We start from the raw sequence: 14,698 nt of genomic DNA on the forward strand, positions 1-14,698 counted from the left end.
ACCCTGGGAGAAGGATAGCCAGGACATTCCAGCACTGGTGGCCGACAGCCAGTGAGGCAGTGCTGTGCTTGGCCCAGAGCCCAGCGCCTGCCCTCTGTTCTGGAGTCTGGTACCTTCACTTCAGCAGCACTGGCCCTTTACCCCATCCACTCGTGCTCCTCCCAAGGTGCCAGGACCACGGGCCACGTGCGCACAGGACTCTGCATCCCGCAGGAGCTCCTCAGTTCTGCTGGGATGGGTAAGTCCCAGGGCACCGTATGTGGTACAAAATCATGGGGATGAGCAGGACATGGCCTGTCTGTCTTCCTGCAAGGATGTGAGGAGCTAATGTTCCTCTTTCTTTGTCCCATATTTGCAAGGACACCTGGTCCATGATGCAGTTCCCACCCTGAGCTGCTGGTTTTCCTGAGGCTGGACTCTTCCCCACTGAAGCTCTAGGCAGAGAGGGGCAGTGACTGTGCCGTGATGTTGCTCTCTTCCTACTCCCACCCACGTGCCAGCTGTACCACAAATCACATCTGTCCCCCAGTCCAGCTAGAATCACCTTGAGACACACCACACACACCACATGAGGTGGAGCAAATCATCCACTGTGCAGCCCCAGGAGAGGGTGCAGAGGCCCCACCACAGTGGGATTGTCGCCACCATAGTGTCACCCTTCATGTTTAGTCTCCAGTGAGCGCTCACCTGTCTTGGCAAGTGACACACACAGTCCTGCACCTCCCTAAACCCACCAGGAGACCACGACCTCTCACCCCATAACATGTCCTTGACATCCCCTGGCAGAGCAGCTGCCAGAGCCAAAGTGCCAACCCCCGTGCACCTCCATCAGCAGTGGGTGTGAGGGTATGGGTGTGAAAGGGTGCAGGTCCTGCCCCAGGGCAAAGAAGCAAGAGGAAGGGATGCAGCAGTTTCCCCCACAGCATCCATCTCTGCTGGCTGCGTGCTGTAGTGGAAGCTGCACTGCCATGGCCAGGCACCAGGCTGGCTCTGGTGCTCAGGCTGCAGCTGGAACTCAGACTGAGTTAATAAAAGCCATGCTGGGGAGCAGGCTGGCTCATTGATCTGCTCCTCCCCTGGGACCCATCCACTCTCCGCATTTTAATATATATTAGGTGCTCAAGAGTCCCCCAGTTCCCAGTCAGGCTGGGCCAGGGGCCCTCGGGAGCCAGATCCCACCAAAGAGCTGGGCTGGGAGATGGGGCTGCCCCAGTGCTCAGCACCCAGATCCCATGGGGGCACTGTGATCTCTAACACAACGCCTGGGCAGCCCCGAGAGGAGTAACCTCGGCTGCTGCTCGGCACCAGCGCAGGCAGTGCTGGGAGCGCTGCAGGAACAGCTCCACACTCTCCTGGCCCGTGCCCCGCTGAGCTGTGGGGATGGACATCATGGGCTGAACCTTCCCAGAGACTGGGATGGATGCCTGACCCCAAGAGCACAGTGTGGAAATAGTGGAAGGGGCAGAAATGGCATCACAGTATCCAACTCTCCTCTTGGCCAGCCCCCAGGGCTGCTGCCCCAGCCTGAACGTGCTTTCACACCTCTGCCCCATACCCAGGTTCATACACAGCTGGGACAAGGAGCCAAGAAGCCCCCAGGCCCCATTTTGCTGCCCAGCCCTTGGCACATCTCCTCCTCACAGGCCAGACTTGGCTGCAGGCAGGAGGCTGCAGGCTCCAGCAGAGATATGAGGATGCAGGGTCCAGTGCTGGGATATCAGGAGACCCCCAGAGCTTGGCAACCTCAAAATGACTGGACTGGAGGCTGCCACGTGAATCTCTGCCAGCTCTGGCTACACGTGGTCTCGCATTTGCAACCCCCTCCACTGGCTGTGCAGGCAGGGCAGCAGAGGAAGGAGGGGAGGGGGATCCAGAGTCACACAGCAGGAACACTTTAATGACCTGTCCAGCTCTTGCAAGACCCCGCTGGAACAGCACTGTCCTGTTCTGCACCAGCATCCCAGAGACCTGTCCCAAAAATAATGCCACAGCTGGCCAGAGGACCTCAGGACCACAGGCAGCAGCAGGGAACAGTGTGGCTCTGCTCCAGCACCCCCTGTGACAGGACCCTGGGCTATTGCAGCGGGCAGCTCACAGGCGAGTGGCAGCGACAGTCTTTTGGGAGGGGGCTGCACCGAGCCCTGGGGAGCTGCCTGGCAGCACGGCTGAGGTGTCCAGTGGGGCAGAGCGAGTTTTTGTGCCCTGCAGTGTTTCTCTTCCCTTTAGCAGCTCCACGGCTGCTTTCTCCACTTCATCCATCTCCAGCTGGCTGCTGGCCGCCATCTCGTCCCTGGTCACTGCTACAAATGATGAGTCACGGGCCAGAGCCTCGAGGCCTCCGGAGATCAGAGCCTGTGCAGAAGAGGAGAGCACAGCCTGGGTGCTCAGCCTGGGGAGCTGCCCTGGCTGCAGGCACCCACCCTCTTCTCCGCCCTTCTGCCCTCAGGGCTGGCACATACCTGCTGCTTGCCCTTGCAGCTAAGCTTTGCCCCCCAATCTCCCATCGTGGCATAAGCATGGTATCCCTGGAACTTCCTGTCTCATCCCTGCTGTTCCCTCCGCCAGGCTGTGCCCTTGTCTTACCTCCTGAATGAGGAAGGTGATGGCTGGGGTGGAGGATGTTCCTGGCTGACCAGTTTCTCCATGCTGGAACCTTGAGCTGGATGCTGTTCCTGTCACAGTGCCATCCTCTGTGGGCAGCTGGGTGAGAGTAGCACAGAGCTGCAACCTGGGCTGGGACACTACCCAGGGAAGATCTCTCCCATGTTAGTGTGGGGGCTGCAGGTTCTGTCCCCTGTCCCTGTCCAGGGCCTGGACAGGCAATGCCATCCTGCTGGAGCTCCTGGGTCCAGGGCACCCCCAAAATGGGACCAGCAGGGCCATGTGAACAGAGAGCTGGGAACCAGCCCCAGCCCCCTGCCCTGGCACGTGCTGGGCATGAGGCACTGTGCCCAGCAAAGGGAGCATGGGGGCAAATCTGATGCACCCCTTCTGCCTGCCCTGGCTCTGGAGGCTGATGGGGAGCCAGAGGAATGTGCTTGCAGCTGTTCCAGCTTCCAGGAGCTCCCCAGGACTGCTACAGCAGTGGGGTGGGAGCCCAGCTCCATCTCCAGGCTGATCCAAGAGAAAAGCTCTGGCAAGGCTGGATTCACACAGTGAGCCCTGGAGTGTGGCTCCGTCCCAGCACAGCTGTGACAGCCTTTCCCAGGATGGGAGGGAGGTTCCCCCGTGTCCCCCACATTACACATCCCCTCTGGACATGCACTGACCCTTTTACCTGCTGGGGGAGGAGTGGCCCTGGTGATGAGGGACCCCCAGAGGCGGCCCCTCGCCTCCTGCTCAGCCTCTCCATGGGTATGGGGCGGCTATGCTCTGTGGGAGGGAAAGGTAGGGACATTAGATGGGTACAAGAGCAAGGACACCACTGCCAGAGATGGGAATGGGCTCGCTAGACTGGGGGAAACAAAGGATTTAGAAGTTCAGCAGCACCCAAAGTCCCTGTCTGAGGAGGTCTTGTGGCCCTGCTGCCCTGGGATGGCCAGTGCTCCCCCAGCCTGAGGCACTGTCTCCGTGTTCCATCTCCCCAAACGGTAGAAGGAGGAGAAGAGTCTCCTGGAGCTCTCCAGAGAGGTCCAGATGTGCTCAGTGCTCTCAGCAAACCTCCAGCTTACTGGGGCCTCCATCTCCTCCTTCCACCCATCCACATCAGACCCTTCCCCCTGCCCTGGCCCCTGGGCTGGTCCCAGTCCTGCAGAAGAACAACGAAGCCAGACTCACCCCACGCTGGGCGCCTGCGTGCTGCTGGTACCGTCTTCCTCAGCACCTCATCCTCATACTGCACCCTGGCAAGGGCAGGCAGGTGGGTCAGCCTGAGCAGGGCCCACGCACTGAGCCCAGCTCCCCCTGGGGGTGCAGCCCTCCCCACCTTCTCCACCCTGGGGGGACAGACCTGTAGGGACAACTGGAATGGATGAACAGGGTGGAGACCCCAAGAAGCAGGACTAAGCACACTGGTAATCTTTGTCCCTTCTGCCTGTGCCCAGGCATGTGCTGGTGGCCCCAGCCTGGGCCTTGGCCCTCAGACATTGGCAGGTAAGGGGGAAGGATGGTTCCTGCAGTCCCTAGAGCCCTGCTGTCCACATCCATCCTCATGGCACTGAGATGAAGGGGTGATGGGATGGGAGCCCCTGGGTAGGCCAGGGTGCAGCCAGCTGCCAGGACAGCCCAGGGCAGTGTGGCACGGCCAGCACTGCCCCTCTTTGCCCATGCACTGAGGCTGACTGCCCTTACCCCTCCAGCCAGCTGCTGCTGTTGGCATTGTTGATGTTGGTGTTGCCTTCCTGGGGGAAGTCATCAAGGAACACGGGAGAGTCGAGATCCTCATTGCCCACCTCAGTGAACTGCAGGGGCCTCTGGCTGGCCACCTGGGGCTGCAGCGGGCTGCTGGGCTCCATGAAGCTGTCGACCTGGCCAAACAAGCCACCTGTCCTCTGCAACCAACAGGGAGGGCATCAGGGGAAGCCTGGAGCTCCAGGCTGCTCTGGGACCATTCCCATGTCAGAACAGCGATTGCTCTGCTCAGGCCTTGCAGACCCAAAAGCCTCATTGCCCAGGTGGGAAAACTGAGGCACTGAGGGTCGATGGCCATGCAACAGCACTGGGATAAGCCAGCCCATGACAAATCCTGTCACCTCTGTGGGACAGCCTGAGGTGGTGGCACCTCTGGACACAGAAGGATGTGCAACTCTGCAACTCCACAGCTGCCCAGGCTGTGTCTGAGACTCCCAGGGAGTGGGCAGTGAATCAGCTCCTGTGACACCAGAGCTGTCCTGCCTTAGCCTGGCAGAAGGTGTGAGTGGGAACCTCCAAACCAGCAGGTAAACATCCAGCACAACTCTGCCAGGCACATGGGCTGGGTCCTTTCACAGAGGGGAGACTGAGGCAGAGAGCAGCTTGTCCAAGATGACACAACCAGGATGTCCTGATGCTCACAGAAAGAGGTGCTGATCATCCTTGCAGACTGCCCCCCAGTGCTAGTAGCCAAGCTGACCCACCAGCACCACTCTGAAATCAGGGCTGGGTGGGACCACCAAACCACCCTGAGGGCTGAACTCACCCTGTATATCCCTTCCTCCATGGCAGCCTCCACCATGGCTCTTTCCAGCTCCTCCTCAGCAGTCAGGTCCCCAGAAATGGCCCGATGGATTTCAGGAGCAGCTTCTTCTTCAATGCTCCTCAGCCCAGCCTGGAGGGGACAGGAAGGCAGGGCTGATGTGGCTGTGCCCCACCACCCCTCTCACCTTGGTCTTGGGAAAAGGAAACATGACAAGGCCTGCTCACCTTGCCAGGTGTCCTACCAAGGACAGGCCAGGGCTCACACCCTGCAGCTGGCTCTGTGCTTGGTGGAAGTGCTTCTGGGCTCAGGCTGTCCCACAGCTGCCCCACAGCTTCTGGGCTCAGGCTGCCCCACAGCTTCTGGGCTCAGGCTGTCCCACAAAAGGGAATGCCAGGGGCAGCCTGGAAGAGGGTCAGGCTGGTGACAGCCGAGGGCAGGCTGGGCCTCTGTCCTGATCTGGGACCTGGCTCTTTTCCTTGCTTTGCACCTTTGGGGCCTGGTCTTTTATCTCTACAGGTGATTTCCTCCCTATAAAGTCAGGAGAGTCTAGGGGCATCCCATCCTTCTGGCCAGGCACAGAAATCCTCCACCAGCACCCCTCAGGCCTGCTGTGCAGGCGTCTCTGTGGTCCCACTCAAAGCCAGCCACATTGGCTCCCCTCCACCTGATGGTCCACGAGGCTGAGAGAACAGAGACCACCAGGCACACGGAGCTATCCAGACACTGCTAAGGGGAGAAGAGGGAGAAGGCCCTGGGATTGGAGCAGAGCAGGTGGGTAAGGGCTTGGATGGGCAGCATTTGGCACAGACAATCGTCTGTGGTGGGAGTTTCCAGGTCTGAAAACTCCTTGGTGAGGCACCAGATCCTGCCAAGCCCTCTCTACAACTGGAGTCAGTGGAGCAGAGAGTCAAAACCCTCTTCTGCTTTCTGAGCCGCCTGCACCCTGGACACTGAGGTCACGCTCAGCGCTGGGGTCTCATGGCCAGTTCAGTGTTGGTTTACCTGGGGCTCACCTCACTTCCAGAGGCCTGAGGCACAGGGGTCTCTGCCACTCTCTGAGTCACCCTGGACTTCCCCAGGCTGGGGGAGCCTCTTCCCTGACCTGCAGAATTCCTTGCCTGCCTCCAGGAGGAATCATCCCTCTGGCACCACCCACACACCAACCTGGATCTCCACAGGGTTTTTCTTGGGCCGGTACCCATAATATTCCTCCTGGCGCTTCATGAACTTTCTGAAATGCTCTTGGATCAGGAAAGTAGCATAGAATTTGCCCACTGTCACCTCATCATCTGGAGGGAGGAAACCAACATGATGATTCTGCCTGTCACAGGACCCCAAGTGGCTGGAGCAGGGAGACCCTGACCAGGAGTGGCTCTGTCCCTCTGGGAAGTGCCACCTGGTGACATACCTCCAATAGGTGGGATAACCTGGTCCAAAAGCTTCATACTTGTTCGCTTCCAGATTTTTTTTATAATAGCTCTGAGCTCCTCATTGGCCTGTTCAAAATTACCTGTGAGGAAAGCGAGCAGGACAGAGCAGTTCATTCCCAGGGACGTGAACAGGAGTGAAGACAAAGCATGTGAACACCTGGCCAACCTCCTCGAGGGTGTGGCAGCTCCTCTCTGTCTCCCCACCCAACAAAAATGAGCTTAGTAAGACAGAGGCTTTGATTTTAGCCAAAATACTTGACAGATTTTGACCTCCCCTTTGATGCTCCCACAGGGTTCATCATTCCTGAAACCCCAGTCTATCCCCAAGATCTCCTGGGCTTCTCCCAGGCTGCCATGTTCCCACCCCAGCCAGAGGGATGCACCATGCCACACTGCTGGAAGATGCTGATCCCAGCAGCTCACCACTGCCTGGCCTCGGCTCCTGCCACAGCCCAGAGCTGCTCATGGTACAGGCACAGCCCACAGGCACAGGAACAAGCTGGTGGGACACCTTCCCACAGCAAGGCTCAGCAAACTGTGCTGCTGGCAAGGAAGGGGTGAAAGCAACTCCTCCCCAGCACAGCTCAGTTCAGAGGATGGGAGCTGGAGCAGCGCCACTCCCAAGCTGTTCAGGGTGGCACTGGTTCACTCCTCAGGGCTGCAACACGTGGGCCTTCAGCTAAAACCATCCTCCAGGCTCAGCCTGAGCAGTGCAACGCCCACACCCAGGGCTCTGGTGCCAAGAGATGGGCAATGAACACAGAGCTGAGGGTTTGTCCAGAGGCTCTGATCTCACGGACAAGTGCCCTGAGATCCCTGCCAGGGGTGTGGAACCCGCACCCAGCACCACGAGGAAGGTCCCTGTCAGGCTGTAGAGGCAGACAAGATCACTGCTTACCTTCTGTCTTGATCTTGAGGGCCGTCCTCACCAGCGCAAAGAGGGTGGCGTTGAAGGTGACGGTGCCGTCGCTGTTCAGGGGCATGTTCATGCACACCAGACGCTGCACAGCAAACCAGCACCTGTGACCCCAGGCGGCAGAGGAGGCTGGCAGCCCCCAGACTCAGGGCCTGTCTTGGCCAGAGGCTCTGCTCAGGGCATGGAGCTCTCCCAGCCCTACCTGCCCTGGCCCAGGGGCTCTGCACCACCCCTGCTACCACAACTGCCAGAGGCAGGGACATCCCTTGTCCCAGCCAGCTGAACCAGGGCAAGGGATGGGTAGAGCCAGGGGAAATAACCTATAGGGGCATGGGTGCCATGGGAGAAAATCATGGAATCACACAATTGTTGTTTGGCCAGGTCGACAGCTTCATGGAGCCCAGCAGCCTGCTGCAGCCCCAGGTGGACAGAATCACAGAATTTAGGTTGGAAAAGATCTGTAAGATCATCAGGTTCCCCCAGCACTGCCAAGGCCACCAGAAATACCATGTACACAAGAGCCACACCCACACAGCTTTTAAATCCCTCCAGGGTGACCCACAGCTGCCCTGGACCGCCTGTCCCCGAGCCTAACCAATCTTTCGGCGAAAAAATTTTCCCTAGTATCCATCCTAAACCTCTCATCCTGCAACTTGAGACTGTTTCCTCTTGTACTGTCACTTGTTACTTGAGAGTAGAGACCGACTCCCACTTGGCTTCAGCCTCCTGTCAGGGAGCTGTAGAGAGCAAGAAGGTCCCCTCTGAGCCCCCTCTTTCTGCAGGCTGAATCCCCCCAGATGCTTCCAGAGAGACAAGAGTCATTTTGTTTTGTGCTCCCCACTCCAAAACACGCTCCAGGCTGCTGTGAGGAATCCGGGGATCAAATTTCCCGATGTGTTTGCCCAAAACCAGGAGGGGTGGCACCAGTGCCTGAGCTCCTGCCCATGCATGTTACACATGAGCCTCACACACGCCCTGGATTTGTTCAGAAGGAGCTGAGCCAGGAAAAGTGTATTTCTGCCAAGAACGTTGGGGTTTCCTGCTCCCTAAGCACCATCAGCTCTTGGAAACAAGCTCTGCAGCCCAGCTGACATGGCCACACGCTCAGGCCCTGCACTGCCCTCCTGCACCAGCTGCACAGGGGAGGCCTGGCACTCCCCTGCACAGAGCGCTGCGGGCAGAGCCAGCCCTTCAGTGCCACACCTTTGAGGCAGGAGGTGAGCACAGGTAAGTTCTGATCTTCAGGAGCCTGAACCACATCAGCAGCACCTCTCCTTGCCCCCCGAATACACCCCTTCACTAAAAAGGAGAGGTCAGGGCAGAGTGTAAGCCATGGCACCGGGAAGCTGGCTGAGTGTCACTCTCAGCCTCCCGTGAGGACACAGTGACAGCTTGGGGAAGGTGTCCCTGTGCTCACACACCTTGTCACCCCCTTGGCTCTTACCTTACAAGCTACACGGTGTGGGCAGAACTTTCCAAAGCCCAGGGGAGGTTGGATACGCCTCAGCAGAGTCACCACATCCAAGTGTTTGATTCTGCCCCTGCAGAGGGAACACACCAGCTCAGCAGACCTGCTTGACGATGGCCTGGGGAGGTGCTCTGGGAGCTCATCCCTGGGATCTCCCCCGTGCTTCTGCACTGGGCAAATCCCTGCTCTTCCCTGTGCTCCCCCGGGGGAAAGCAGCTGCTCCCTTTGGCTCCAGGGAGGAGGGAGAGGTGTGCAGTGGCATGGGAAGAGCTGGCGGCCTCACCACAGCTGGATGAAGAGGGAACTGAAAGTCTTATGTTCCCAAATATCCCGATGGCTTTTATCAGATCTGGACCAACTCTGGCAAGCCCACATCCACCTCTGAGATGCTGGAACCTAACTCGCAGGCAGTGCCACAGCCTACCCTGCCATGCAGGTTTCCCACTCCATGGAACACCCTCTCCTTGCTCACCCACTGACACTCACTTGGCCTCAGGGTCGTACTCAGCCCAGATCCGTTTGAACTCGTCCAGGTGATGTGGCCCGAGGATGGACCAGTCCCGTGTCAGGTAGTCAAAGTTGTCCATGATGACAGCCACGAAGAGGTTAATGATCTGAGGGCAGAGGAATGGATGGGAAGGACCCAGTTAGGGGAGAGAGACCCAGGCAGCAGCACGAAAACATGGGAGGATGTGTTCTGGAGCAGAAGGGGCTTGGGACCTCCTGGAATCAGGGGATGCTGGGGGAGGGTCTTCCCATGCAGAGAGGAACCCCCTGCTCAAGCAGGGCTTGTGAAAGGACAGGCACATCGGCATCTTGTCCCTCTCCACCCTGGCAAAGGCCAACACAAACACATCTGGAAGGTAGCACACGGAGGCTGTGGGAAGAAACTAAAAGGGGCTCCTGGGTCCCCCAGGAGTGCAGTGCCAGTTTCCAGCATGGCTGGGTAGGTGGGCTGGGGGCTCACCCCATGGGACACACAGCCAACAACAGCCTGTTATTGTTAACAGGGGTGCCAGAGGGGCCCTGTGGGAGCCAGCGTACCAGGAAGGCACAGAGCATGTAGAAGCTGATGAAATAGAAGTAGGCAAAGCCGGTGCCACAGGTGTACTCCTCGCCCTCGGCATAGTCCGACTCTGGGTCACAGCGCCGGCCGTAGCTGCAGTCCAGCAGGATCTCCTGCCAGGCCTCGCCGGTTGCACACCTGGGAAGAGGGGACAGCTGCTGGTCCCTGCCTGTCCTGGGCAGGAGCTGGGCATGCAGGGAGGGCTGAGGCCGGTCCAGTGCACAGGGGAATGGGAAGCTGCTGGGAAAGGAGCAGTCAGGATTCTGGGCTTGCTGCTGTAGGGCCACTGAAAGCTTCCAAGTGAAGCATCTGGAGTCAAGAAAAGCCTTGGGCTGAGCTCCTGCTTCCCATGAGTTTCCTCACAATTCACAAATTAAAATCCAGTCTGGGAAGGAAATATTCAGAACAGCAGCCCCAAAATGCCCCTCTCTGCCCCTCTCTCCGGCAGCCCAGCCACACCGGGTTAATCCACGGCCTCTCCTGAAACGCTCCCACTGCTGCAGGAGCCTTTCTGTGGGACAAAAAAGAAATCAGCTACTGCAATGCTGGTGCTCCCTCACTCCAAGCTGGGCATTCCCACAGGCTCAGAGCCCGGCTCCCTTTGGAGCTGCTCACACAACAGGACAAGACTGACCTGAAGAGCAGCAGCACAGCTTGTGGAAAGGTCTGGAAGTTGTTGTTTCGGTTGATCTGGGTCCCATCCACCATGGCGATCTTCCCAAACATCTGTAAGTCCCAGTGTGAGGTCTCCAGGGTGCCATCCCTTCTAAGGCACCAACCACCCTCCAGAGCACCTCTGGTGCCTGAGCTCCCCTTCCTCTTGTTTATTTGGCTTTGGGCATGCCCAAAAGAGATTGAGATTGGGGTGTGGGAGCTCTGGGGCTTAGAAGCTACTTGGACATTCCTGCCAGTTCTGAAAACACCCCTGACTACAACTGCACTTCATCTGGGCCAAGGAGACAAGGTCTCCTGAGCCAGCACGAGCACTGGTGCCTGTGTGTCTGGGCCGTGCCACTGACTCCCCAAGCGCTCTTTGCCATGTGCCTCAGCTGCCCTGGCTAAAACCCAGGGATGGGCGGCTGCTGGGGTGGCAAACATCCTTGCAGACCAGGGTAAACAGGTCCCATCATGTGCAAAGTCCCAGAGAAGGCCTGGCAGAGGAACCAGTCCCTCCCTGTCCCACCTCCCCAGGTGCCATCAGGCTCAGGGCATCTGATGAAGACCAATTCCCACCCCCCTGCCCCTGTGCCCCTCACCTGCATCCCAATCACAGCATAGATGAAGAAAAGCATCACAATCAGCAGGGCCACGTACGGCAGAGCCTACGACAAAAAGACCACGGCTTGTGTGAGACACAACCCAGGGACAGGGCTCAGCTCTGGAGGTGCTGCAGGAGGCCAGCATCAAGGTCCCTGTGTGGGGAGGGACAGCTTACCTGCTCCTCTCACCACCCTCCTGCTGGCCCCTTCTCTGGGGTTCATGGGAGGCTGATGGCAGCCCCCACGGGGTCTCGCTGACTGGACAGAGGCTCAGCACACCCCAGGGCTGCCCAGGGCTGAGGGAACTGCCCAGGTCAGGGCTGTGAGCTGATGCTGCAGCGTGCCCTGAGGTACCCACCTGCAGATCCCAGCCAGCTGGGACCAGGACAAATGGGCCCAGGCAGGTCCTGCCAGCACCTGGCCCAGCTCTGACACACAGTGCTGTCAGCCAGGGAGTCCCACACACCTTTCCCCCACATGGGCAATGTTCTACACACCACAAGCCCCCGGCCCAATCTGAGGTCAGCAGCCTGCCAGTGCTGGAGCTTTCTGCCCTGCCTGCTGAGGACAGGCTGCTCGTGCTACCAGCCTGAGGACCAGCCACTGCTGCCAGCCCCGGGCCTGTGTGTGTTTGGGAGAGGAGCACTGCTCCTGACACACCTGAAAGGACTTGATGAAGGTCCACAGGAGGGTCCTGACACCTTCACCCCGGCTCAGCAGCTTCACCAGACGCATCACCCGGAAGAGCCGGAAAAAAGTGATGGAGACGCGGGAGTTGTCATCAGAGTCCTGCAGGCAGAGCACAGCAGCTGCAGGACAGGGAGTGCTGAAGCCTCCAGGCTTTCGAGGCAGGGGGGGTCCAGGTCCTGCGGTGAGGAAGGGTAAGGAGACCCCACCCCCAGGCACCCGTCACGGTGCCCACAGCCCTTCCCGGCACACAGGATCAGACTGCAAGGAAGATGTGCTGGTGCTTTTCCCCCTGGCACTTCTCCCCCCAGCCTTCCCAGGGATCTCATCTCCCCAGGCCCCCATGCTCACGCCTTTGACACTGGGATAACGCAGGAAGGAAGACATGCTGCCACACGGGGACTGGGAGAGCTGTGAGGGCCACAGGGCCACCACACACAGGCTGAGTCCCACCAGGCTGTTGCCCAGCACATCCTGTATTTGCAGGGTGAGGTGTAGGGTGGGCACCAGGCACAGGAGGGGGTAATGACAGCTGTTTAAGCAGAGAAGGGCTGTTTTGAGAATGTTCCAGCAGGACTTTAACCAAAGGAGGGACTGAAGAGAGGAGTCTCTAGGGGGTGCTGCCCAGTGTCACCTGGCCATGCAGTGATGCCTCCTCTCTGTGGGTATCCCCCTTGAAGGGGGAACAGCCATGTTCCCAGGGGTTCAGGGTGGAGTGGGCAGGCAGGAGGTGAGCCATGAGGCATGGCTCCTGGCCTGAAAGGAGCAGGTTTTGTCTGGGAGCACCTAACAGTGGTGGTTGGAGATGCTGGGGGCTTGGTCACCTGTGCCCTTGAGAGCTCCAGCATGGCACAGCCTCAGCCACAGTCTCTGCCACCAGCAGCCCTCCTGGCACAGACCCTCCTGGCACTGTCTGTCTGGACTCTGGCACTGCTTGGGATGCTTTTCCCACTGCCCCCTTAGCCTCCCAGGGCTTTACTGCTGCCACTGGATCCCTCTCACTCCCATCACTCAGGCCACCCACTCCCAGCTATTTCAGGGCAACAAAATCCAGCTGTAAATGCCCCTCCCAGCAGCTCTGCTTTCCTCAGCATCACACTTCTGAGTTCCCAGGGCTGCACTGAACAACTCCATCTCCTCTCCCACCTCTTTCTTTTGCCTGTCACTCTCCCGGTGCCTCGTGACCATCCAGTGAGTGCAGTGGTCATGAACATCCCATCAGCCCCAGGGCACCACTGGGATCTGGGCAGTGTCCTGTGCAGACCGCCTTGCACCCTGCAGTTCCCAGCACCAGGGCCCTGGGAAGAGGCTCTGGCATGTCCCTGCAGTCAGCTCCCTCCACATTTTCAGACCAACCCAGGACACTCCATTGCCACTGCACCCCCTTGGTGATCTTTGGCCACCGGTGCAGGGCTTGGCTCACTCAGCCCTCCAGGACATTGGGCTGCACCCAAGGGACACAGCCAGCTCTGGGGGAAGGCACAGTGCAGGGATCACCCCTTTAGCCATTTCTCTGGCTGTCAGAGGCTGCATCCCTCCAGGCTTTAGGCAGCCAGGGTGATGGGCAGGAGGACCAAGGCCAGTTTTCCTGCCCCCTACAGCTGGAGAGGTCCTCCAATATGGCAGTTCCAGGGGATGGGATGGTGAAGGGCAGGGCTGGGCTTTCAGATGGGCCCAGGAGGGCTGGGGAACAGCTTTGCACCTCTCAGGGTGGGAAGGGGGGTCTGTGTGGGTGGGGTGTCACCCCAAATCCCTCTCAGCGAGGGCAGAGTTACACCCCAGAGAGAACAGCTGGCTCTGGTGTGCCTCAGGGACATGCAGGGCACATGCAAACGCTGGCCACAGGCAGAGAGGAGCGGGGAGCACAGCAGGCACATGCAGCTGATATTTACAATGCCATCACAGCCTCCACCGAGGCAGTACAATCCGCCACTGGGTGCAAGAATAGTCTGTCAAGAGAACAAGAGAGTCAGCACAAGAGAGGCAGGAAGGACAGGGAGGGAGGAGTGGTTACACAAGAAGATGGAAATTGGAGAGGAGGGGAACAGCAAAGGGCAGGCAGAGGCCCTCCATCCCTTGGGCCCAGGGACAAGGTGATGTGACTGCTGGTAGGCAGAGGCAGCATCTGGGTGAGCAAGGAAACACACAGACCATGAGGGGCTCATCCACCGCTGTGCCTGCTGTGACACACCCAGGACAGCTGGGCCAACCCTCAGGAATTCTGCTGCCTTCCATGGTCAGGCCAAGGGATCTGGAGGCAGCTGACCTCCACTGCAGCCAGCCGGGCTGCTCCCAGCATGGCAGCTTGGACACCCAGCCTGGCAGTCCCAGGGGTGGGCAGCAGGCAAACCCCCTGGGGCTCCTCAAAGCCAGTTGGAGACACGCTCCTCTCTGCCCGGGATACTCTGGGGCAGGGGGTTCAACACCAACCCCTGACTCCAGCCCCTGTGCCCCCTGCTCAGCCCAGGCTCATTCTTGGGGTCCCAGCCAGCAACTGGGGAGTGGGCAGGTTGTAGGGGTTGGCCCTTGCCAGGGGCTGAGCTTCCAGGGCAGTGACAGGAGCAGCACAGCAGCAGGAGCACTCCAGTCTCCCACATTTCAGAGCCTGGGGTAGCACTGCCAGTGGGGCCCCCATCCCTGCTTCCCTCAGACCTCCCAATACCCCCGGGGATCTGGGGAACTCAGACGGGGACTGAAGAGCCATGAGGATCTGGGAGAGGAGAGGGAGAAGAGAGGGAGAGGAGAGAGAGAGGAGA

At 59.2% G+C, this 14,698-nt stretch overlaps 1 protein-coding gene across 3 annotated transcripts in view; it reads right to left on the reverse strand.

Annotated features, from left to right (window-relative positions):
* Window positions 1–1,876: 1,876 nt before the first annotated feature.
* CACNA1S (calcium voltage-gated channel subunit alpha1 S) overlaps window positions 1,877–14,698 on the reverse strand; it is a 47,863-nt gene continuing 35,041 nt past the window's right edge. For 2 of the 3 annotated variants that reach the window (XM_048328281.1, XM_048328279.1), the window contains 16 exons: window positions 13,835–13,891; window positions 11,916–12,044; window positions 11,253–11,318; window positions 10,631–10,722; window positions 9,975–10,134; window positions 9,417–9,544; window positions 8,907–9,003; window positions 7,445–7,547; window positions 6,525–6,626; window positions 6,281–6,405; window positions 5,117–5,245; window positions 4,291–4,490; window positions 3,778–3,842; window positions 3,278–3,372; window positions 2,584–2,700; window positions 1,877–2,352 (listed from right to left, as the gene is read on the reverse strand). In XM_048328281.1, the coding sequence (XP_048184238.1) occupies window positions 2,092–2,352; window positions 2,584–2,700; window positions 3,278–3,372; window positions 3,778–3,842; window positions 4,291–4,490; window positions 5,117–5,245; window positions 6,281–6,405; window positions 6,525–6,626; window positions 7,445–7,547; window positions 8,907–9,003; window positions 9,417–9,544; window positions 9,975–10,134; window positions 10,631–10,722; window positions 11,253–11,318; window positions 11,916–12,044; window positions 13,835–13,891 (1,926 nt within the window). In that variant the 3' untranslated portion in view covers window positions 1,877–2,091. The remainder of the gene's footprint in view (window positions 2,353–2,583; window positions 2,701–3,277; window positions 3,373–3,777; window positions 3,843–4,290; window positions 4,491–5,116; window positions 5,246–6,280; window positions 6,406–6,524; window positions 6,627–7,444; window positions 7,548–8,906; window positions 9,004–9,416; window positions 9,545–9,974; window positions 10,135–10,630; window positions 10,723–11,252; window positions 11,319–11,915; window positions 12,045–13,834; window positions 13,892–14,698) is intronic. The other variant, XM_048328280.1, reaches the window with a different exon arrangement.

This window comes from Corvus hawaiiensis, chromosome 24 (assembly GCF_020740725.1).
Source record: "Corvus hawaiiensis isolate bCorHaw1 chromosome 24, bCorHaw1.pri.cur, whole genome shotgun sequence".
NCBI classification, from domain to species: Eukaryota; Metazoa; Chordata; class Aves; order Passeriformes; family Corvidae; genus Corvus; species Corvus hawaiiensis.